The sequence below is a fragment of the Podarcis erhardii genome, assembly GCF_964252035.2.
Source record: "Podarcis erhardii genome assembly, chromosome: 12".
Classification (NCBI taxonomy): Eukaryota; Metazoa; Chordata; class Lepidosauria; order Squamata; family Lacertidae; genus Podarcis; species Podarcis erhardii.
In genome coordinates this window covers 3,448,352-3,472,317 of record NC_138513.1, presented here as the reverse complement: position 1 = coordinate 3,472,317, position 23,966 = coordinate 3,448,352, and the positions used below count along the sequence as shown (strand labels likewise).

Here is a 23,966-nt window from a genome sequence, read left to right as displayed (position 1 = left end):
TAGCCATTCAACATCATCTGCTTTTATCGTGTCCAGAGACGCAATTAACATCTTCGCCTGTTCTGAGGTCCTTGTGTCTAACACTGGTATGTTGTTTGTCTTTACTCTTCCAGGAACCATGTCTGCCGTGTGGCTACAGATTGGACAGTGTGGCAACCAGATTGGACAGGAATGGTGGCAAATCGTTACCGGCACAAGTAGCCGAGAAGCTGACATGTACGTCTGTTAGAAGAGCTTGCTGGATCAGACCACAGGCTTATAGTTGGGCCTCCAGTCTCTCGGGACTTTTCATATTGATTTTTACATAAAACTTCCACAAATCATATAACAATATTTTAGACATCTGAAGATTTTTCAGTCTTTATCACTTAATCTGCATTTCATTAATTTCACTATTACTAGGGCTTGCCAATCAGAAGGTCGGCAGTACGAATCCCCGCGACAGGGTGAGCTCCTGTTGCTCGGTCCCTGCTTCTGCCAACCTAGCAGTTCGAAAGCACATCAAAGTGCAAGTAGATAAAAAGGTACCGCTCCAGCGGGAAGGTAAACAGCGTTTCCGTGCACTGCTCTGGTTCGCCAGAAGCGGTTTAGTCCTGCTGGCCACATGACCCAGAAGCTGTACGCCGGCTCCCTCGGCCAGTAAAGCGAGATGAGCGCCGCAACCCCAGAGTCATTCGCCACTGGACCTAACGGTCAGGGCTCCCTTTACCTTTACTTTCCTCTGCAATATTTCGTACAGTCCTCCTTACAAAACTTGCAATCCTACTATTAATTGTAATTGTGGATTACAATTGCTTTTCAAATAATTCACGTATTTACTCCAGTCCTCTGAGAATCTCTGATCCCGCAGGTTTCGAATCCTTCCTGTCATCTTTTCTAATTCTGCATAGTCCATTAATTTCGCCTGCCATCCTTCTTTTGTCAGTAGTTCTTCTTGTTTCCATTTCTGTGCCAATAGTACTCTTGCTGCCATTGTTGCATATAAAAACAGTTGATTATCTTGTCTATTAATATCCTCCTCTTGTGACTTTTCTTGCCGGGTAGTTGTAAGGGTTTCAGTTAGTTGATGCACGTGAAGAACTTTGAATGCTTGGGAATGGTTTATGAACATTACGTTTCTGTAGTAATCATAGCTGTATCCTCTGGGCCTCCTCCTTTTCCCCTGGGTGGACAGGAAAAAATACGTCAATCAATTCCTCTGTCTTTTTAAAAGGCTTCAAATCAGAGACAGGCCTTCGTCCTCACCCCTCAAGTATGTCTCAGTAGCTGAGCCAGAAGGAACAAATACAGAGCTCTGGGTTTAATTTTGAATATAATGATGGGGGGAGGGATGCAATTCTTAATTTCCTTGGCTGGAACTCCTTCTAGAGCTGTTCTGAAAAGCAATGGGCATCTCAAAAGCAGAAATGGTGAAAGCCATCTAACCCAAGGACTAGGATCCGGTGGCGTTCGATCTGCCGCTAGACTCCAGATCCCATCATCCCGAGCCAGCAGGTCCAGCGGTGAGAGATGATGGGAGTTGTGATCCCAGCAACATCTGGAGGATCACAGGCTTCCCATTCCTTAAGCAACTCACATTTCTGGCGGCGTTGTCAGTGACAAAAAGCCATCACTTACTACATTGCAGGGATTTCAAACAGACTTTGCACTGATCGTTTGCATAGTGGGATTTCTCCAAAGTTCTGGAGTCACTCCGTGATTCATAAAGGGTAAAGGGACCCCTGACTATTAGGTCCAGTCGTGGCTGACTCTGGGGTTGCAGCACTCATCTCGCTTCCGGGTCATGTGGCCAGCATGACTAAGCCGCTTCTGGCAAACCAGAGCAGCACACGGAAATGCTGTTAACCTTCCCGCTGGAGCGGTACCTATTTATCTACTTGCACTTTGACGTGCTTTCGAACTGCTAGGTGGGCAGGAGCAGGGACCGAGCAATGGGAGCTCACCGCGTCGCGGGGATTCGAACCACCAACCTTCTGATCAGCAAGTCCTAGGCTCTGTGGTTTAACCCACAGTGCCACCTGTGTCCTTCAAATGTAAAGGATAAAGGTAAAGGAACCCCTGACCATTAGGTCCAGTCGCAGACGACTCTGGGGTTGTGGTGCTCATCACACTTTACTGGCCAAGGGAGCCGGCCTTTTGTCCGCAGACAGGGTGACTAAGCCGCTTCTGGCGAACCAGAGCAGCGCACGGAAACGCCGTTTACCTTCCCGCCGGAGAGGTACCTATTTATCTACTTACACTGGTGTACTTTCGAACTGCTAGGTTGGCAGGAGCTGGGACAGAGCAACGGGAGCTCACCCTGTCGCGGGGATTCGAACCGCCAACCTTCTGATCGGCAAGCCCTAGGCTCTGTGGTTTAACCGAAAGTGCCACCCGCGTCCCTCCAGGATTCATAGAATCATACAATTGTAGAGGGGGAAGGGCCCTCGACGATTGTCTAGTCCATTCCCTGCGATGCAGGAATTTCAACTAAAGCTGAGTGGACCGAGGGTGTCTTGGGTCTTCCCTGATGTGAGCCGCTGCTGTGTCTCTTCCAGTTACCCGTTCTGCTCCCAGGATGGCCATCTGAGTGCCGTCTGTGTGGACAGTGAGCCGAAGGTGGTGCGGAAGCTGCAGAAACAAGTCAAAAGAGGGTAAGTGGCGGGGGGCATCAGCTCTGCTACCCTGCATTCCTTGGAAGGCAACGTAAGAAATCTCCAGGCCACTGTTAATAGATTTATTTGGGGCGGGGCAGAAACACCTACAGTATTCGATGGAGACGGGCAAGGATGCAAGAGGGGACGAGCCTTTTATGAGATTGCATAGTCGAGAGAGGCTTGGAAACTTTCGGTGTCTGCTGACATCTCAGAAACCGAGGCGGGGAAGCGGGATTTCCAGTGGTGAAACATTGCCAGAAGGCTAAAAGGTAAAGGGACCGCTGACTATTAGGTCCAGTTGTGGCCGACTCTGGGGTTGCAGCGCTCATCTCGCTTTACTGGCCGAGGGAGCTGGCGTACAACTTCCGGGTCATGTGGCCAGCATGACTAAGCCGCTTCTGGTGAACCAGAACAGCGCACGGAAACACCGTTTACCTTCCCACCGGAGTGGTACCTATTTATCTACTTGCACTTTTGATGTGTTTTCGAACTGCTAGGTTGGCAGGAGCAGGGACCGAGCAACGGGAGCTCACCCTGTTGCGGGGATTCGAACCACCAACCTTCTGATCAGCAAGTCCTAGGCTCTGTGGTTTAACCCACAGCGCCACCTGCGTCCCATTTAGCCAGAATGCTAAATTGTGCAAAATAAGCTTTATATGCACTTTCCTTTGGTTCAGATTGCAGAAATCCACTTTCTTGGTTACGACCAGTTTAGGTGCATCCAGTTGACATATGATCCCTTTTGGAACTGGAAGAAGGTAGAAATGGGGGTGGGGGGGTGACGCAGTGCGTTTATATGTGCTGCAGCGACGCGCATGGGGGCCAGGAACAGAACCACCACGCGAAACGTATTTTTATTCTATTGCTTTAGTGCACACAGACCCAAATAAAGTCTCTCTGATAGTTTCATCATTATCGTCATCATCATTCTTCTTCCTTTCTCCTCCCCCCCACCCCAAAACCAGGGTATTCAGAGAGTCCAATCTCATCATGGGGAAGCAGGGACGAGGCAGCAACTGGGCTTATGGTAAGAGCCCCAGAGTTCTCCGTTGTAGCGATACTACTACTACTACTAATAGTAATAATTTATTATTTTGTTTTTTTTAATGATATTTTATTAAATTTTAACAATGAAAAAGTTATAAGACAATAAAGAAGAAAAACACAAGAAAAATACAAAAATACAAAGGTACAAAAAAGCAAACATTTAACAGAGAAAAGAAAAAATTAAAAATCCTTCTTTTTAATTTCTCACTTTTCATTAACTTATTTTCCTGACTTCCTCACACCTCCCTTTTTTGTATTCCATTTAAATATTGGTTCAGCAAATTCATATCCTGTTGGTTTATCCTTAATTATTTTTCCTCACATATTATAGCTTCAAATTTTCATCTAATATCAATCCATTCTTACATATTCTTATTTTACCTTATTACTAGAACCACTTCATTTCATTTCAGTGTCATCAACATTCAAAAATTTTACAATGTTTCTGTAAATAAATTTTAAATTTCCTCCAATCTTCTTCCACCAACTCTTCTCCCTGATCTCGGATTCTGCCAGTCATTTCCGTATTTGTACCCTGTCCATCTGGCTGGGTTTCCCCAGCCACTCTGGGCGGCTTCCACAGAGACCAAAAATATACTAAAATGTCACACATTAAAAACTTCCCTGAAGATGTCTTCTGAATGTCAGGTAGTTGTTTATCTCTTTGACATCTGATGGGAGGGGGTTCCACAGGGCAGATGCCACCACCAAGAAGGCCCTCTGCCTGCTTCCCTGTAACTTGGCTTCTCTCAGTGAGGAAACTGCCAGAAGGCCCTTGGTGCTGGACCTCAGTGTCCGGGCAGAACAATGGGGTGGAGACGCTCCTTCAGGGATACTGGGCTGAGGCAGTTTAGGGCTTTAAAGGTCAGCACCAACACTTTGAATTGTGTTCGGAAACGTACTGGGAGCCAATGTAGGTCTTTCAAGACTGGTGTTATGTGGTCTCGGCGGCCACCCCCAGTCACCAGTCTAGCTGCCGCATTCTGGATTAGTTGTAGTTTCCGGGTCACCTTCAAAGGTAGCCCCATGTAGAGCGCATGGCAGTAGTCCAAGCCCCATCAATGCTGGAGTTAACTTTTTATTAGCAAGAACATCTGCACAGACTTAGCTGAGTGTCAGGCCTCGTGAACACAGCGGATCATCCCTAGTAGGTGATGAACCCATGGATCACTTGCCAAGACAGAAGGTCCCCACGTCTCCACAGTCGTCTTAAGCTCCCTCCTTTCCAGGGTTTTCCCCAAGCAATCGGGAGTCAGCGCCCGCATGCAACCCACCTCTGCTCTGCCCTTTTCAGACCTCTTCTGATTCTGGGAGATAAGCAGGGAGAGGAGCTTGTCACAGCAGAAGGGCTTCTTCAACAGCCTGACTCATCTCTGCCTCTTGGCTTCCTTCCTTTCCTGCTTGTGCCTCCGATACTGGATTTTTCTCTGCCACAGACTCTCCCTGCTCACTAGGCTCTGTTACTTCCAACACCTCCTCTTCCCAGTCTTCTCCCACTGAAAGCTCATCGTCATCCCATCGCCACTCCCCGGGCTCTGAGCTCCCTTCCCTTGGGGCTCCACAGCTCAATCACCGCCACCATTCCTCTGCATCCAACAGCCTCTGGAAAGCTCGTAAGAATGGAAAGACAGTGGAAGAGAGCCAGTATATATAGAAGAAGAGTTTGGATTTGATATCCTGCTTTATCACTACCCTAAGGAGTCTCAAAGTGGCTAACATTCTCCTTTCCCTTCCTCCCCCACAACAAACACTCTGTGAGGTGAGTGGGGCTGAGAGACTTCAGAGAAGTGTGACTGGCCCAAGGTCACCCTGCAGGTGGAGGAGCAGGGAAGCGAACCCGGTTCACCAGATTACGAGTCCACCGCTCTTAACCACTACACCACAACTGGAGGGAAATTGCGTGTACAGCTGTACCTCGACTTCTGAAACGTTGAGAAACCAAAGCGTGGCTCATGCAGCCAGTCGGAAGCTAGTTCTTTTGGCTTCCAAAAGAACATTCCAAAGCTGAATGTTTTTGATGGTTTGGGAGCCGGAATGTTCATCTCCCAAGGCGTTCAGGAGCCAAGGTACGACTGTATTTGAAAATGTGGGCAGCAGCATTAAGATAAAATTAACAGTGTAGGGAAGTTTTGGTGGATGTTATATTGCAGGAATGTCCAACAGGTCGATCGCGATCTACTGGTCGATCGCGGCTGATTGTGGAACCCTGATCACCCCCCAAAAAAGCTCAACTACTTCGGATTTCTAAAAAAAACTCAACAACTTTGGATTTCTAAAAAAAGCTCAACAGTGTTGGTCAATCCAGTGGGTAGATGCCAGTTTCTTTTATAGTGGGAATAGATTGCAATGTCTTTGAAGTTGGACGTGCCTGTTATAATGGAATACTGCTTGGTTTCGTTTACCGTATTTTTCGCTCTATAAGACACACCAGACCATAAGACGCACCTAGTTTTTGGAGGATGAAAACACACAAAAATATTCTGAATCCCAGAAGCCAGAACAGCAAGAGGGATCGCTGCTTTCACTGCGCAGCGATCCCTCTTGCTGTTCTGGCTTCTGGGATAGCTGCGCAGCCTGCATTCGCTCCATAAGGCGCGCACACACTTCCCCTTATTTTTAGGAGGGAAAAAGTGCATCTTATAGAGCGAAAAGTACGGTATATAAAATATGTAGGGATTTATGCTGTGCAAAATGAACCATGGAAAGAGGAAGGGAAATCACTAATATTTTAAGGTTGTTTAAGTGAATACAGTGGTACCTCTGGTTGCGAACAGGATCCATTCCGGAGGTCCGTTTGCAACATGGAATGAGCGCAACCCGCAGTGGCGCATCTGCGCACGCGCGGGTTGCAATTCGGCGCTTCTGCACATGCGCATGACATCGTTTTGCGCTTCTGCACACGCGTGAGTAGCGAAACCCAGAAATAACCCTTTCTGGTACTTCTGGGTTGCCGTGGGACACAACCTGAAAGAACATTACATGAAGCAAACGTAACGTGGTATGACTGTGTTCTAAAATGTGAAACAGAAATTTAACAAAAATTATAATAATAAAAAGCAGGGACGCTCCTGTCTTGTTGTTCGTCTCCAGCAGCTGTTCTCACTTGGTGCCTGTACCTTTTGTGGTTCTCAGGTTATCACGGCGTACATTCGGAGGGCGAGCAGAGCTTGTGCAGTCGGGCGATGGAGAGTCTGCGAAAAGAGGCCGAGAAAAGGGATTTCTACGGTGGGACTGTGCTGTTCCACAGCCTCAGCGGGGGCACAGGAGCTGGTGAGGACATCGCTTGAACGAAAGTTATTTTCCCCTCCCCTGACTACGGCCACAGCCACACAATGCATTTCACCCAAAGAATCCCGGAAACCGTGGTTTGCACCTCACGGTGTTACACTTCCCAGCACCTGCGGTGAGCTACAGTTTCCAGGATTCTCTGGGGGAAGCCATGTGCTTTTAAAGGCATGGTGTGGGCTGCCTCTGAAGATGGTTCATAATAATCAACAACAACAACAATAATAAATTTATGATCTATACCCTACCCATCTGGCTGGGTTTCCCCAGCCACTCTGGGCGGCTCCCAACAGAATATTAAAAACACGCTAAAACATCAAACATTACAAACTCCACTAAACAGGGCCTAGGACTTGCCAATCGGAAGGTCAGCAGTTCGAATCCCCGCAACGGGGTGAGCTCCCGTTGCTGGGTCCCTTCTCCTGCCAACCTAGCAGTTCGACAGCACATCAGAGTGCAAGCAAATAAATAGGTACGGCAGGAAGGTAAACGGCGTTTCCGTGCGCTGCTCTGATTCGCTGGAAGCGGCTTAGTCATGCTGGCCACATGACCTGGAAGCTGTACGCCGGCTCCCTTGGCCAGTAAAGCGAGGTGAGCGCCGCAACCCCAGAGTTGGTCACGACTGGACTTAATGGTCAGGGGTCCCTTTACCTTTACCTTTTATAAACCCCTTTATTCTTGTTATTGGTTTCTATCAATTTGTTGGTTTGTTGCTCGTATAGGATTTTTTTTTTTTTTTAATGCTTGATGTTTTGGTGTGTTTTTATATATGCTGTAAGCCGCCTAGAGTGGCTGGGGAAGCCCAGCCAGATGGGGACATATACTTATACTTATACTTATACTTATACTTATACTTATACTTATACTTATACTTATACTTCTTCTTCTTCTTCTTCTTCTTCTTCTTCTTCTTCTTCTTCTTCTTCTTCTTCTTATAAAAAAAACCTTATTAGCAATTTCAATACAACAATTTATCCAAACATATCATAATCATTATTTCCCCCCCTTCCCCCCACCCCCTCAAATCCTCCTTCCCCTCCCCCAGAGACTTCCCTCAGCTCCTCTGATTTCTCAACACATATTATTCTCTGCATGTTGTAAAATTATGCAAATCCTTACATTATCTATCTACCATGCTATCAGTCAATAAATTTGTGTATGTTTATTCAAAACCTGCCAAGGAGTCCAATTCATTTTGTTGTCTTTTTAAGTAATTTGTAGAAACTTCCCATTCTTCTTTAAAGTCACAGTTGTCCTTATCTCGCAATTTAGCCAGTTCTACATGATTCATCAGTTTCTCTTGCCGCTGTTCTTTTGTCGGGATTTCTTCATTCTTATACTTATTATTTTTATTAGCGGTGATAATAATAGCAACTCCTTCTTTCTCTGGTGTTAAGCAATGCTAATCCGTTTGCGTTGGGCTCTTTTCCCCTAGGGCTGAGTTCTCGGTTGTGCGAAGCCATTCGAGAAGAGTACCCCCTCGGCCACATCCTGTCTGTCTCGGTGGCACCGCACCAAGCTGGTGAGAGCCCTTTGCAGCACTACAACGCCCTGCTGTGCCTTTCATGGCTCCAGAGGTGAGTAAAGGAAGGTCTATCTCTTACAAGGCTTGGCCAGCAATAGGAAAAAAGCAACGACACTGGAATATAGCTGACTGAAGAGCTACTCAGGGTAGACAGGTCGGAATGAATGTGCCAGAGTTAGGCATTTCCACTTTATTTCAATAGTTCTCCTCCAAGCATGGCAAGCATATTTAAAAAAAAACATCTTTATTGAAAGTTCAAAAAGTACCTAACTATATGTGCACCAGACATAGGTAAAGGGACCCCTGACCATTAGGTCCAGTCGTGGCCGACTCTGGGGTTGCAGCGCTCATCTCGCTTTATTGGCCGAGGGAGCCGGCGTACAGGTTCCGGGTCATGTGGCCAGCATGACTAAGCCGCTTCTGGCGAACGAGAACAGCCCACGGAAACACCGTTTACCTTCCCGCCGGAGTGGTACCTATTTATCTACTTGCAATTTGACGTGCTTTTGAACTGCTAGGTTGGCAGGAGCAGGGACCGAGCAACAGGAGCTCACCCCGTCGCAGGGATTCGAACCACCGACCTTCTGATCAGCAAGTCCTAGGCTCTGTGGTTTAACCCACAGCGCCACCTGGGGGGAGTATACCGTATTTTTCGCACCATAGGATGCACTTTTTCCCCTCCAAAAATGAAGGCGAAATGTGTGTGCGTCCTATGGTGCAAATGCAGGCTTTCGCTGAAGCTGGAGAGCGAGAGGGGTCGGTGCGCACCAACCCCTCTCGCTCTCCAGGCTTCAGGAGAGCCCCACCGCCAGCCCCACAAGCTCGGGGGACAGCGGGGAGGCGGAACGCCGCCATCCTGCTGTCCCCCGACTTGGTTAGAAGGCTGGCGGGGGGAGAAGCCTGCCCCTCCCCGTCGCCAGCCCCGCAAACTCTGGAGACAGCGGGAGAGGCGCAGCGCGTCCTCCCGCTGTCTCCCGACATGGTTTGGAGGCTGGCGGAGGGCTTCCTTCTCCCCCAGCCCTGCAAGCTCCCAGAGCGATGCCAAAGCTGCACGCAGCTTTGGCATGGCTCTGGGTCCCGTTCTGGGGGAGGGGGAAGCTCGGGCTTCCCCCGCCCCAGCCCCGCGTCTCCAGCCGGGAGACGGCTATGGAGGCTCCTGCCATATGCGCGCGTCACCTCTCCAGCCGGGAGAGGGTCGCGGGGGGCTGCTTTAGCCCCGTGCGTGCTCTCCCGGCTGGAGAGGTGGCGCGCGCATATGGCAGGAGCCTCCATAGGCGCGCGTCACCTCTCCAGCCGGGAGAGCGCGCGCGCGACTAAAGCAGCCCCCCGCAACCCTCTCCCGGCTGGAGAGGTGACGCGCGCCTATGGCTGCTGCTCCCTGACCTGCTCTTTGGGGCTGGTGGTGGGCTTCCCCCGCCAGCCCCAAAGAGCAGGTCGAAAGGAACCTGAAGCCTGGAGAGCGAGAGGGGTCGGTGCGCACCGACCCCTCTCGCTCTCCAGGCTTCCAAGGTAGCCGCCTGAACACACCTTAAACGGCACCTTGTTTTAGAGCAGGAAAACAAAAGGTGGAAAATTCTCCCACTCTCTGCGCAGCGCTTCCTGCCGCTTCGCTGAAGGGGCGCTGGGCAGAGAGCAGAAGAATTTTTTTCCCTTGTTCTCCCCCCTCTAAAACAAGGTGCGTCCTATTGTCCGGTGCGTCCTATGGTGCGAAAAATAGATAGATAGATAGATAGATAGATAGATAGATTCTTTATTGTCATTACACAAGTGCAACATTGCACAAGTGCAACGAAATTGGATGCCATCCCTTAAAAACAACAAAAGCAAAACAACAACAACAACCAAACAAACCACATTCCAGCCACACCCACACCCACACCCATCAAACTCCCAGGTCACACTATCGAGTTACTGCATTTAAGAAGGCCACAGCTCTTGGATAGAAACTATTTTTCAGTCTATTTGTCCTTGACTTGATGTTTCTGTATCTCCTGCCAGAAGGCAGTAGTACAAACAGACTGTGTCCCGGGTGAGATGCATCCTGCAGGATATTGTTTGCTTTCCTAAGACAACGGGAACCGTACAGTTCTTCCAAAGATGGGAGGGGATGACCAATAATCCTTTGGGCTGTGGTTATGACCTTCTGGAGCACCTTCCTCTTCCTAGCTGTACAGCTGGAGAACCAGGCACAAATACAGTATGTGAGAATGCTCTCTATGGAGCCTCGGTAGAAGGACACCAGCAGTCTCTCACTCAGATTGTTCTTCTTTAAAAGTCTGAGGAAATAAATTCTCTGCTGGGCCTTCTTCACCAGAGCAGTGGTATTTGCGCTCCAAGTCATGCCCTGATCGATAGTCACTCCCAAAAACCTGAATTCCGCCACCCTCTCCACCCGTTCCCCGTTGATATACAAGGGCTGAATGTCCGCCTTTTTTTTCCTGTAATCCACCACCAATTCCTTGGTCTTAGCCGTATTAAGAGCCAGATTGTTCTCTCCACACCAAGCACAAAGCCGCTCCACCTCGTCCCGATAGGCGGACTCATCCCCTCCTGAAATGAGCCCCACCACCGTAGTGTCATCAGCAAACTTGATGATTTTGTTGCTGGAATAAATGGCTGTACAATCATACGTATAGAGAGTATAGAGCAGGGGACTCAACACACAACCCTGTGGTGAGCCGGTGTTAAGGCTAAGGGCTGTGGACATATGTGACCCTACTCTAACCCTCTGAGAACGTTCTGACAAAAAGTCCAAAACCCAGAGACAGGTGGAGTTGGAGAGTCCAATCGCCTCTAGCTTGGACACCAGTCTATGGGGGAGGATAGTGTTAAAAGCAGAGCTAAAATCCACAAACAGCAGCCTCACATAACTCCCCGGCTGCTCCAGATGGAACAGAGCAGCATGGAGAGTGGTAGTGATAGCGTCTTCCGTGGATCTATTTGCCCTGTATGCAAACTGGTAGTTGTCAAAAGTTGATGGAAGACAGGAAATAATGTGACGGCGCACCAGTTTCTCAAAACACTTCATGATGATTGGAGTCAGTGCAACTGGTCTGTAGTCGTTCAGACTACTGATTGTGGATTTTTTAGGCAGAGGAACAATAGTTGACGACTTCAGGCAGGGTGGGACAATAGACTGGTGTAAGGACTTGTTGAAGATCTTAGTAAAGACCCTCGCCAGCTGATCCGCACAGCCCTTCAACACCTTTCCCGTGATGCCATCAGGTCCAGCAGCCTTCCTCGGATTCACCATCCTCAATACCTGTCTCACCTCATGCTCCTCTACAGTGAATGAGGGGCCCCTATGGGCTGGTGGCTGTAATACCGGCGTCTCAGGTGGCTCCTTCTCGAAGCGAGCAAAGAAGAAGTTAAGCTCCTCCGCCAGCAAAGGGTCACCGTCGACAGCACCAAGGTTAGGTTTGTAGTTGGTAATATGCTGAATCCCCTGCCACATCTGTCTTGTGTTGTTACTCCTTAAATTATCCTCAATCCTCTGCCTATAGACCAGTTTTGCCCGTCGAATACCCCTCTTCAAGTTTGCTCTTGCCACACTGTAAAGCTGCACCTCGCCCGACCTAAAAGCCCTGTTCCTTTCCCGCAACAGGCACTGGACCTCTCTATTCATCCAGGGTTTCTGATTGGGGTAAAACCGGATGGATTTATTTACTGTGACAGTGTCTGTGCAGTGATTGATATAGCACAGAACTGCCGCCGTGTGCTCCTCCAGGTCTGAACGATCGAAAATGTCCCAATTGGTTCTCTCAAAACAGTCCTGCAGCTGATGGATAGCACCTTCAGGCCAGATTTTAACAGTCCTTGATATTGTGGGAGCCCGTTTCCTGAGTGGGATATATGCTGGTACCAGGAACAGAGACATATGGTCGGACTGGCCCAAATGTGGCAGCTGTAAAGCCCTATAGCCGTGATTTACATTCGAATAAACTTTGTCCAGTGTCTTGTCCCCTCTTGTGGGACATTTCACATGCTGATAGAGCGTTGGGAGCACTGTTTTAAGTTCAACATGATTGAAGTCTCCCGCAATGATGTGCACAGCTTCAGGATGCTTGTCTTGCTGGCTGCTGATAAGGCTCTGCAGGCATCCCAGCGCCAAGTTGGCATTGGCATCTGGTGGCACGTACACACCAGTTAGCATAACAGCTGTAAACTCCCTAGGGAGATAGGCTGGTCTACATTTAACAGCCACATATTCCAAATCCGGTGAACAGTAACTGTGCGTCCTATTGTCCGGTGCGTCCTATGGTGCGAAAAATACGGTATTTCATAAGGTTGTTATTGTACTACACCAGATCTTAACCTGTTCCAGTATTTGTAAGAATGGATTCCAATATCATTGAATTTATCCATTGCAAGCCTGCGTTTATATGCAAGTTGTTCATATATAAACAAGCGCAAAACAACAACAAACCTCTGGTTACGTGAAACATCCAATAAACACACAAGACATAACCGGCTGTAGGTTTGAAAAAATAATATATACTATTCGTTGTATTGAATTGTAGATTTCAACAGAAGTAGCTCATAAAGTTCAACGGGAAAAGTAGAAGACCCAGTGGATTAGTTCATACTCTAATCAGTTTATGCATAAGTTCCATATATGTGAAAATGTCTATTCCACCTGTCTGTTCATAGAGTCCAACAATCCACACGAAAGCTTGTGGCATTCTAAGACAAGGATTTCTGGAATATTAGCCTTGTTTCGTCGTCTTGGGCTTCATCAGTAGTACAAACTCATATATGGTATCACAGGACAGTGGATCTTATAGCATAGTAGTAGCTGCTGTAAGGCGGGATATATAATCATCATCATCATCATCATCACTGCAGATGGTGGGAGCTATTATGAAATTAAAAGACGCCTGCTTCTTGGGAGAAAGGCGATGACAAACCTAGACAGCATCTTAAAAAGCAGAGACATCACCTTGCTGACAAAGGTCCCTATAGTTCAAGCTATGGTTTTCCCAGTAGTGATGTATGGAAGGGAGAGCTGGACCATAAAGAAGGCTGATCACCGAAGAATGGATGCTTTTGAATTCTGGTGCTGGAGGAGACTCTGGAGAGTCCCATGGACTGCAAGAAAACCCAACCTCTCCATTCTTAAGGAAATCAGCCCTGAGTGCTCACTCGAAGGACAGATCTTGAAGCTGAGGCTCCAATACTTAGGCCACCTCATGAGAAGAGAAGACTCCCTGGAAAAGACCCTGATGTTGGGAAAGATGGAGGGCACAAGGAGAAGGGGACGACAGAGGGCGAGATGGTGGGACAGTGTTCTGGAAACTACCAACATGAGTCTGACCAAACTGTGGGAGCCAGTGGAAGACAGGAGTGCCTGGCATGCTCTGGTCCAGGGGGTCACGAAGAGGTGGACACAACTAAACAACTAAACAACAACAACAATAATAAATTAGTCTATCAGAAATGACCCTGACCCAGCTTTGCTCTCCTCCCAGGTATGCAGATGGGGTCCTTCTGTTTCACAACGATGAGGTTCTGAAGCAGGCAGCCGCTCCCCTGGCGAGGAAGGACACTCCTGAAGCCTCGTGCCAAGTCTCCTTCCCTTCTATGAATGCCTACCTCGCTTCCTGCCTCGCTGGGCTTCTCTGCCCACTAAAGATTTTCACATCACAAAGGTGAGTCCGAGGCAGGCGCTTGGGACAGGGGCTCGCTTTTGCTGTTTCCTGCCCAGCCAGCGCTTGATTGAAGAGCTGTTCCATTGCATTCTCTTAAGAAAGGCCAAATGCTTTCTGCAGACGTGTGCACCTGAGATTGCGTTCCCCAGCCTAGCACCCAACAGGCGTTCCGGACTACAACTCCCATCATAAACGCCCTCAGCCCTTTATACCTGAAGGAGCGTCTCCATCCCATCGTTCAGCCCAGACACGGAGGTCCAGTGCCAAGGGCCTTCTGGCTGTTCCCTCCCTGTGAGAAGCCAAGTTACAGGGAACCAGGCAGAGGGCCTTCTCAGTGGTGGCGCCCGCCTTGTGGAACACCCTCCCATCAGATGTCAAGGAAATAAACAGCTGTCTGACTTTTAGGAGACATCTGAAGGCATCTCTGTTTAGGGAAGTTTTTAATGTTTAGTGTTTTTAAATACAGCGGTACCTCGGGTTAAGAACTTAATTTGTTCCGGAGGTCCATTCTTAACCTGAGGTACCACTTTAGCTAATGGGGCCTCCCACTGCCGCCGCGCCGCCGGAGCATGATTTCTGTTCTCATCCTGAAGCAAAGTTCTTAACCCAAGGTACAGTGGTACCTCTGGTTACATACTTAATTTGTTCCGGAGGTCCTTTCTTAACCTGAAACTGTTCTTAACCTGAAGCACCACTTTAGCTAATGGGGCCTCCCTCTGCTGCCAGAGCACAATTTCTGTTCTCATCCTGAAGCAAAGTTCTTAACCTGAGGTACTATTTCTGGGTTAGCGGAGTCTGTAACCTGAAGCGCATGTAACCTGAAGCATCTGTAACCCAAGGTACCACTGTATATATAAGATAGGTGCCAAATGGCTCCTTAAACCAGCGTTACAGTCGCCAAAACAGAATCCCTAAGTTACCTTGGGTTACAGACGCTTCAGGTTACAGACTCCGCCAACCCAGAAATAGTACCTCAGATTAAGAACTTTGCTTCAGGATAAGAACAGAAATCGGCCTCCAGCGGCGCGGTGGCAGCAGGAGGCCCCATTAGCTAAAGTGGTGCTTCAGGTTAAGAACAGTTTCAGGTTAAGAACGGACCTCCGGAACGAATTAAGTACTTAACCCGAGGTACCACTGTATTCTGTTGGGAAACCCAGCCAGATGGGCAGGGTATAAAATTATCATCATTATTATCCAGCCCCAGGCCCTGGGGCAGTTGTTGCCTGTTACGTCTGCTCTTCTCAATGCCCTGTCCCTTTCTTTGCAGTGGGGTTAGCATGGGGATGGAGCCCTGGGAGCTGCTGAGAACTGTCTGCCCAATGCCTGCCTTCAAGTTCCTCCACACAGCTCAAGCCAGCACAAGGTAGGAGCAAGGGCCTCACTGGGAGGCTTCAACTCATTTCCGAGCACAATTCAAAGTGTTGGTGCTGACCTCTAAAGCCCTAAACGGCTTCGGTCCAGTATACCTGAAGGAGCGTCTCCACCCCCATCATCCACCCCGGACACGGAGGTCCAGCGCCGAGGGCCTTCTGGCGGTTCCCTCGCTGCGAGAAGCCAAGTTACAGGGAACCAGGCAGAGGGCCTTCTCGGTGGTGGCGCCCACCCTGTGGAACGTCCTCCCACGAGATGTCAAAGAGAAATTAATGAGAAATAAGATTAAATAAAGTAAAAGTGGATGGTTAATTGGTGAAAGAAAGAATGGAAAATTACAGTATAATAAGATAAGATATGAGGATAAAAATAAGGTGAAGGATTTGCTGAAATATCTATATGAATTAGAATACAAAGAGGGGAGATGTGAGGAGGTCAAGGAGGTAAGTTAAGAAAGGGAGTTATATTAAGGTTTAACTTGTTCTTTTGTTTTTGTTTTTTTTGTTTTTTGGATTGTATCCTTTTTTCCTTTTTAGCTGTTTTTGCTTTTTCTATTTTCCTATTTTTATTTTTCTCTTGGATATGTTTTGTTTTTATATATTGTGTTTTTTTTGTAACCTTTTAAAATTTGAATAAATATTATTTTTTTAAAAAAAAAGAGATGTCAAAGAGAAAAACAACTACCAAACTTTTAGAAGACATCTGAAGGCAGCCCTGTTTAGGGAAGCTTTTAATGCTTAATATGTTATTGTATTTTAGTGTTTTGTTGGAAGCCGCCCAGAGTGGCTGGGGAAGCCCTGTTGCCCTAGCGCAGGCATCTCCAAACTCGCCCTCCAGCTGTTTTGGGACTACAATTCCCATCATCCCTGACCATCTGTCCCATTAGCAAGGGATGATGGGAGTTGTAGTCCCAAAACAGCTGGAGGGTCAAGTCCGGGGATGCCTGTGGGAACTAGAATGCCGAATCCAGGCCAAAGTCTTATTTTCATTAAAACAGCTCCATTTCAAACAAAGGTGTAGAGTGAGGTCTCTATTTTCATACATAAAGTAGGCAAGAAGTGCCGCTCGGATGTTATTAGACCAGAGATGGAAGGAAGAGACAACCCCGGCCAGAGAAGAATGGCAAACCAAGACGATGTTCAATTCTGAAATGGCAAAATTAACTGGGAAGCTCAGGAACCAAGAGGACAAAAGCTTTAAAAAAGAAGAGGGAAAAAATTATAGTTTACTTAGGAGACCACTGTAAGGAGATGACAGCATTAGCAGGATTTTAAACACTCTTGTAATGTAATGAAAAATTACGGAAAATTTAGATGGACAAAAAACGAGATAACAAACTGGTAAAGAGAAAGGGGACCCCTGACCATTAGGTCCAGTTGTGGCCGACTGGGGTTGTGGCGCTCATCTCGCTTTACTGGCCAAGGGAGCCGGCGTACAGCTTCTGGGTCATGTGGCCAGCATGACGAAGCCGCTTCTGGCGAACCAGAGCAGTGCACGGAAACGCCGTTTACCTTCCCGCTGGAGTGGTACCTATTTATCTACTTGCACTTTGTGCTTTTGAACTGCTAGGTGGGCGGGAGCAGGGACCGAGCAATGGGAGCTCACCCCGTCGCGGGGATTCGAACCGCCAACCTTCTGTTCGGCAAGCCCTAGGCTCTCTGGTTTAACCCACAGCACCATCCGCATCCCAACAAACTGATAGGCAGTTATAAATGTTATTATTGGGACCCATGGATGAGGTCGGAGTAAGTCACGAGATTCAGAGTAATCTCTGTGTATGGATTTTTGTGTTTGTTTTGTTGCATTTGTTTCTTATTCTTTTAAAACCAAATAAAAATTATTTTTATATATATTTAAATACATAAAAATAAAATAAAAATTCAATACAGTGGTACCTCGGGTTAAGTACTTAATTCGTTCCGGAGGTCCGTACTTAAACTGAAACCGTTCTTAACCTGAAGCACCACTTTAGCTAATGGGGCCTCCCGCTTGTGCTGCGCCACCACTGCGCAATTTCTGTTCTCATCTTGAAGCAAAGTTCTTAACCCGAGGCACTATTTCTGGGTTAGCAGAGTCTGTAACCGGAAGCATATGTAACCCAAAGTACCACTGTTGTACCAGAATATATAGTGCTGCCTGACCCAGTTTAACTGGTATATAGACAGTGGGATGGCTCAGTCGTTATGTAGAAGGTCCCAGGATCAGTCCCCAATAGCACCTCCAAAATAGCATCTCCTTCTCCGAAACCCTGGAGGGCCACCTGTCAGCCTGTGTACTAGATGGGTCTTTGGTCTGGCTTGGTATAAGCAGCGCCCGTCATGGGCTGGCTAAGATGCAGAAGAATCGTGCAAGGCACCAGCTGGGGAACCCCCAAGGGGAACCCCCAGGGAAAAAAGGCTCAGAGCAGCAGGGCTTGTTGCTGGGACAGAGATGAGTGGCCCGACTGGGAAAAGGAGGTGTTGGAAGCTGAAGAGGCAACTGGGCTTAGTGAGCAGGCAGAGTCTGGGGCAGAGAGCAGTCCAGAGAGGGAGAGGAAGAGGAAGGGAGCCAAGAAGCAGAGATGAGTCTATGCAACAACGGCCGCGAGAGTTCTGGTAGCACAAGGATGGAAGACTGAAGAAACCCCAACTAAAGAATCCTGGCAAGAAAAATTGGCGGACTATGCAGAACTGGCAAAACTGACATACAAGCTACGGGACAAGGATAACTGTGACTTTAAGGATGAATGGGAACCCTTTACAAAGTATCTGAAGACGCAACAAAGCGAACTGGACTCCTTGGCAGGTTTTGAATAAAGATTCACAAACCTCTTATTGATAATAATCAGCTAAATAGTTTGAGGATCTATAAAAATTTGTAACATGCAGGAAACAGCATTCTTAGAGAAACCAAAGACTGGAACTGAGGGAAGTCGGGGGGTGGGGTGGGGGTGGGTGGGTTTGGGGGGGGGAGGAAGGAAAAATGGGGGGGGGGACAAGGATGATATGTTTTTGGATAATATGTCTTGTTATAATTTTGAATTAAAAAAAATAAAATAAAAAAGAAGAAGCAGAGATGAGGCAGGTTGCTGGGGAAGCAGGTTGCTGGGGGTCTCCCTGTCCTGCTGCGATCAGCTGCCATTGCCCCTGATCTCCCAGAACCAGAAGAGGTATGAAGAGGGGGGAGCAAAGACAGGCGATGGAGTCTCAGATTCCAGTGAGGAAAGTGAGAAAGCAAGGGCCTTCAGTCCCCACAGCTGATCTGCTGAGGGTCTAACTAGGCCTGGCTTCCTAAGTTGTTTCGTTTCTTTGAAAAAAGAGTTAATTTCTCCAGTGGCGTAGCGTGGGGGGTGCAGGGGGGGCCGGCCGCACCGGGCGCAACATCTGGGGTTAGGGCAAATCCACGGGTTAGGGGGCGCAAATCCACGGGTTAGGGGGCGCAAATTACTTGCCTTGCCCCGGGTGCTGACAACCCACGCTACGCCACTGAATTTCTCTGACACTGTTCGAGTTATTGCTCCCTTCCTTCCTCCCTATGGGATTGCCTTTGTGGTGAGTGGGGCCTGCGTTTCATTTCCCCAGGGGGACGGTGTTTTGGGACAGCCTGGCGTCTTCTGTGCTGCAGCCGCTGCCTCGCCAGTCTCTTGCTGGAAATCCTGTATCCTTTCACTGGGGGGAGTTAAATGAGTAACTTGGGCTTCTCTACCTCTGGGTGTTTGCCCCCGTGCAGGCTGCAGTGTAGAGTTCAGAGGAAGAATTTCCTGTCTCGGATAGCAGATCATACTAGGAATTCAGCTGGGATAGAAGGTCAGCAGGGGTCAGCAAACTTTTTCAGCAGGGGGCCGGTCCACTGTCCCTCAGACCTTGTCAGGGGCCGGACTATATTTTGAAGAAAAAAATGAATGAATTCCTATGCCCCACAAATAACCCAGAGATGCATTTTAAATAAAAGGACACATTCTACTCATGTAAAAATACGCTGATTCCTGGACCATCCGTGGGCCGGATTGAGAAGGAGATTGGGCCACATCTGGCCCCCAGGCCTTAGGTTGCCTGCCCATGGAATAAACACTTCGTAAAATCCAGCCCAAAGCGGAATTGGGACTTTCAAAGAACAAATACAAGAGCATGATTACCGTATTTTTTGCTCTATAAGACTCACCTTTCCCCTCCTAAAAAGTAAGGGGAAATGTGTGTGCGTCTTATGGGGCGCATGCAGGCTGCGCAGCTATCCCAGAAGCCAGAACAGCAAGAGGGATTCCTGCTTTCACTGTGCAGCGATCCCTCTTGCTGTTCTGGCTTCTGAGATTCAGAATATGTTTTTTTCTTGTTTTCCTCCTCCAAAAACTAGGTGCGTCTTATAGAGCGAAAAATATGGTAATTGATTTAGCAAAGGAGGGGCAGACTAAGGAACAGAATTGCAGGACAGAGCTGCCCAGTTATTTCAAGTGCTTGATAAGCAATAATACCACCCCCTTTTAAAAAACCCGATAATATCCTAAAGTCAAATTCATTATCCCATTTTATATCCTGCCTTTCCTCAAAGGAGCTTAAAGGGGCACGCATAGTCCCCCCCCTCCATTTTACCCTGCCAAAAAGCCTGCGAGGTAGGTTCGGCTGTGCGTGAATGCGCGCCTCGAGGTCGCCACCTGGTAAGCTTCTTTGAAGAGCCAGGATTTGAACCAGGATCTCGTCAGCCCTAGATTGGCACTCTTACTTGGGGGTGGGGAACCATTATCTGCTGGGGGTCAGTGTTACTTTCTGGGCAGCCTGGCGGAGGGCAGAATCAGAGGCAAAACTGGGCACAGCGAAAAATGCAAGTTTCCCTTTTGCACAGTAGGGTGGTTTCTCCAGATGTTTCCAATCTCTTTGTCTCCATCCAGGCGAGCAAAAGGCTTTGCCAGAGATGAAGGACACATGCCAGTGTGATAGGAATTTTGAGGTCTTAAAGGTTAAGGGACCCCTGACCATTAGGTCCAGTCGTGGCCAACTCTGGGGTTGCGGCACTCATCTCGCTTTATTGGCCAAGGGAGCCAGCGAACAGCTTCCGGGTCATGTGGCCAGCATGACTAAGCCGCTTCTGGCGAACCAGAGCGGTGCACGGAAACACCGTTTACCTTCCCGCCGGAGTGGTACCTATTTATCTACTTGCACTTTGACGTGCTTTCGAACTGCTAGGTTGGCGCGGAGCAGGGACAGAGCAATGGGAGCTCATCTCGTCGCAGGGATTTGAACTGCCGACCTTCTGATCAGCAAGTCCTAGGCTCTGTGGTTTAACCCACAGCGCCACATGCGTCCCTTTGAGGTCTTAGGTATATGTTAAATGTTCATAAGTGTACCAACCAAGCACGTACATAGATCAGCACAGGAAGACCGACCTGAAGCCATTTTGATTCCCAAACTAAGCAAATGATTTCTCTGCAAGGTCAAAGTGGGAAACCTCCCCTTTGTCTCCTCACAAATCCTGTCTTAAGGGCACATTTAAGATATGAACAGGGTGTGAGCCTGTGACTCGGCCCAGACAGGAGAAAAACAACATTCAAATTTCTGTTTTAGACTGCCTTTTCTGTGATGTAGGTATGATGTATCTGGGGGGTGGTCTTATGTTACACCCCTTCTGTGGTGTATGTATGAAGTATGAAGGGGTGGTCTTGAGCTCCAGGGCAGGGAATTTAAAATGTCTATATAAGGCCTTGTGCACCATTGTTCTGGGTTCCTCCTCCTTTCCTGCAATGTGGTGAGTGAGGACCCTGTTGCAACAGATCCATAAAGATCAGGCTTCCTAGCTGCTTTGCTTCTCAGTATTCTCTGGTTGGCCTCTGTTATTTTCTCCTACCAATAGGGAACCGACGTAAGGACTCTATATGGGCTCTTGGATACCCACCCCATAAGGGGAAAAGGGCAGATTTTGTTTACAACAGTTGGCGACCATGAAGGGACATTTGGTTGGGAGCGAGGAAGGACTGGTGATCCGAGAGTTGCATCCGCACCTAGGCCTGAGGTTCCCCACCCCCTGCTGTAACCACTATTCCACACTGCTGTGGCAGGACGACGAGGGGCAGCAGCAACGAGGTTGACCCTTTACGAAAACCGCCCGGCTGGATTGCCCTGTTCCTGCTCTGATTAGCCTAAGGAATTCCTGCTCCCTCGGGAGCATCCAGCAAGTGGTGCGTCAGGTGGCGAGAGCTCTTCCATCTCCCTTGTGCTTTGGTCCTTAGCAGGCTTGCCGGCAGCACCAGAGCACAGCCGTGCTGGCTGTGGCTCGCGGCCCCCGGGAAGACGCCTTTCTCGCGAACCCCCGTTTGGTCCTGAGGAAGCTGAGGCAAGGCTAACGCTGCGTTTCGTGGAACCCCTTCGCTGCTACTTACTGGACCGGTCAGTCTCGCAAGTCTCTGGTTCTGCCCAGGGCATTTATTCTTCTTGCTGTTGTTGTTGTTTAGTCGTTTAGTCGTGTCCGACTCTTTGTGACCCCCTGGACCAGAGCATACCAGGCACTCCTGTCTTCCACTGCCTCCCGCAGTTTGGTCAGACTCACGCTGGTAGCTTCGAGAACACTGTCCCACCATCTCGTCCTCTGTCGTCCCCTTCTCCTTGTGCCCTCCATCTTTCCCAACATCAGGGTCTTTTCCAGGGAGTCTTCTCTTCTCATGAGGTGGCCAGAGTCTTGGAGCCTCAGCTTCAGGATCTGTCCTTCCAGTGAGCACTCAGGGCTGATTTCCTTCAAAATGGAGAGGTTGGATCTTCTTGCAGTCCATGGGACTCTCAAGGGTCTCCTCTAGCACCAGAATTCAAAAGCATCCATTCTCCGGCGATCAGCCTTCTTTATGGCCCAGCTCTCACTTCCATACATCACTGCTGGGAAAACTATAGCTTTAACTATACGGACCTTTGTTGGCAAGGTGATGTCTCTGCTTGTTAATATTATATCCAAGCACGATTAGTTTTAAAGGCCTGGCTGAATTATGAGTCCAGGAGAATTTCCCTGGGGAGGCTGTTTCATGGGGTGGCGGCATGCAGTTCCCAACACATCCTGATGATGTGCTTTGGACATCTGCTGTAAATCTATATATTTTAGGCTGGATCCAGAGCTTGTGCTAATTCGCTACCTCTGTCCTCCCTCCAGATGCTGCCAGCCTCGTGGCTCCCGGCCGGCACAGCTTGACCGTTTGTGCCAACCACAGCAGCTCAGCTGACCTCCTGCAGCGGGTGGAGCAGCGGGCGAGGGCCATGTACGAGAGCAACGCTTTCCTGCACTGGTACTGGAGGCATGGCTGCGAGGAAGGGGATTTTGAGCAGGCCTTTGAGACGGTGCGCTCCGTCCTGGGAGATTACAGCCATCTCGGGGAGTGAGCGCGACGGACGCAGGACCTCTAACAGAGCACCTCATAAGACTCGGGAGGAGCGGGGCCTAAGGAAATAGGGGGCGACTCTCGTTATGAATGTGCCACCCCCCCCCCCCGCAATCCACAATCGAACACACCCCAGGGTCAGCATGGCTGTGTGACTGTGTGAAACAGGGTTTCCAAACTTTGCTGTTTTTTTTTGGACTACAATTCCCATCATCCCTGACTACTGGTTCTGCTAGCTAGGGATGATGGGAGTTGTAGTCCCAAAACTGCGGGAGACCAAGTTTGGGAAAGGACCTGACTCTGGCTTTCAAATGCATACATGCAATCCCTTTTACAGGCGCTCTGGCCCACCCAGGAATGCTTTTGGGAATGATTCTCATGGGAAGGTCAGAATGAGTCCTCTACCTAAAGTTCTCAGGGCACTTCCTGGACTTCAGCTCCCATGAACCCCATTCAGCATGGCTTTTGGTCCAGGATGATGGGAGCTACAGTCCGGCGACATCCGAAGAGCATCACGAGCCTCATCCCTCTTTTTGAGCAAGGCCTGTCCATGGGGATTTCCAAAACCTAGGGCCCTGCCTGCTGACTTTCTGTGAAAAAAACACTTGTCCATCTGCAATGGGCTCCCAGATAGTGTCCCACCACCCAGCAGTGGTCTGTGAATGTCCATGCTGGAAAGTTTTAATTTTAATAAATTCCAAAGGACCTTAGCATCTAGCACAGTGCTGGACAGTTGTTATACAACAGGCAGGAGAATCATTGAGCGGTTTGCGAAGACCCTCAGTAACTTTCAAGTGGTCCATGGAAGGTTTGGAAACCAGTGCTCTGTGCTTTAAAACATCCAGCAACGTCCCTTAGTTGGAGATCCGTAGTGTACATAGGGCAACCTTTGCCCCACGCCACCCTGGCACTCTCCGGATGTTTGCCATTGCAACTCCCAAAAGGCCAGTACGAAAGGGTGTGCTGTGTGTGCCAGGGGAGACCTCTGTGGGTGCGGCCAGGCGCTATATGAGGGAGCTGTGTTCTAATAGATGGGTTCTGTCACGGAGCTGGCAGGGAAGGCTGCAGAGTTGAAGGAGGGGGAGAGAGAGGGGCCAGTAGAAGAGGCAGCACTGAAAGAGGGTGGA

The 23,966-nt window shown here is 48.7% G+C and overlaps 1 protein-coding gene across 1 annotated transcript; it reads left to right on the top strand.

Annotated features, from left to right (window-relative positions):
• The first annotated feature begins 116 nt into the window (after positions 1-116).
• Positions 117-23,556, top strand: LOC309326004 (tubulin delta chain-like). The gene is given in 11 exon segments (XM_081834487.1): positions 117-216; positions 2,538-2,633; positions 3,602-3,663; positions 6,816-6,953; positions 8,404-8,545; positions 13,962-14,141; positions 15,409-15,504; positions 19,073-19,148; positions 21,724-21,819; positions 21,823-21,865; positions 22,614-23,556. Coding segments are annotated over 11 exon segments (1,254 nt in total). The 5' UTR covers positions 117-118; the 3' UTR covers positions 22,841-23,556.
• The last annotated feature ends 410 nt before the right edge of the window (positions 23,557-23,966 follow it).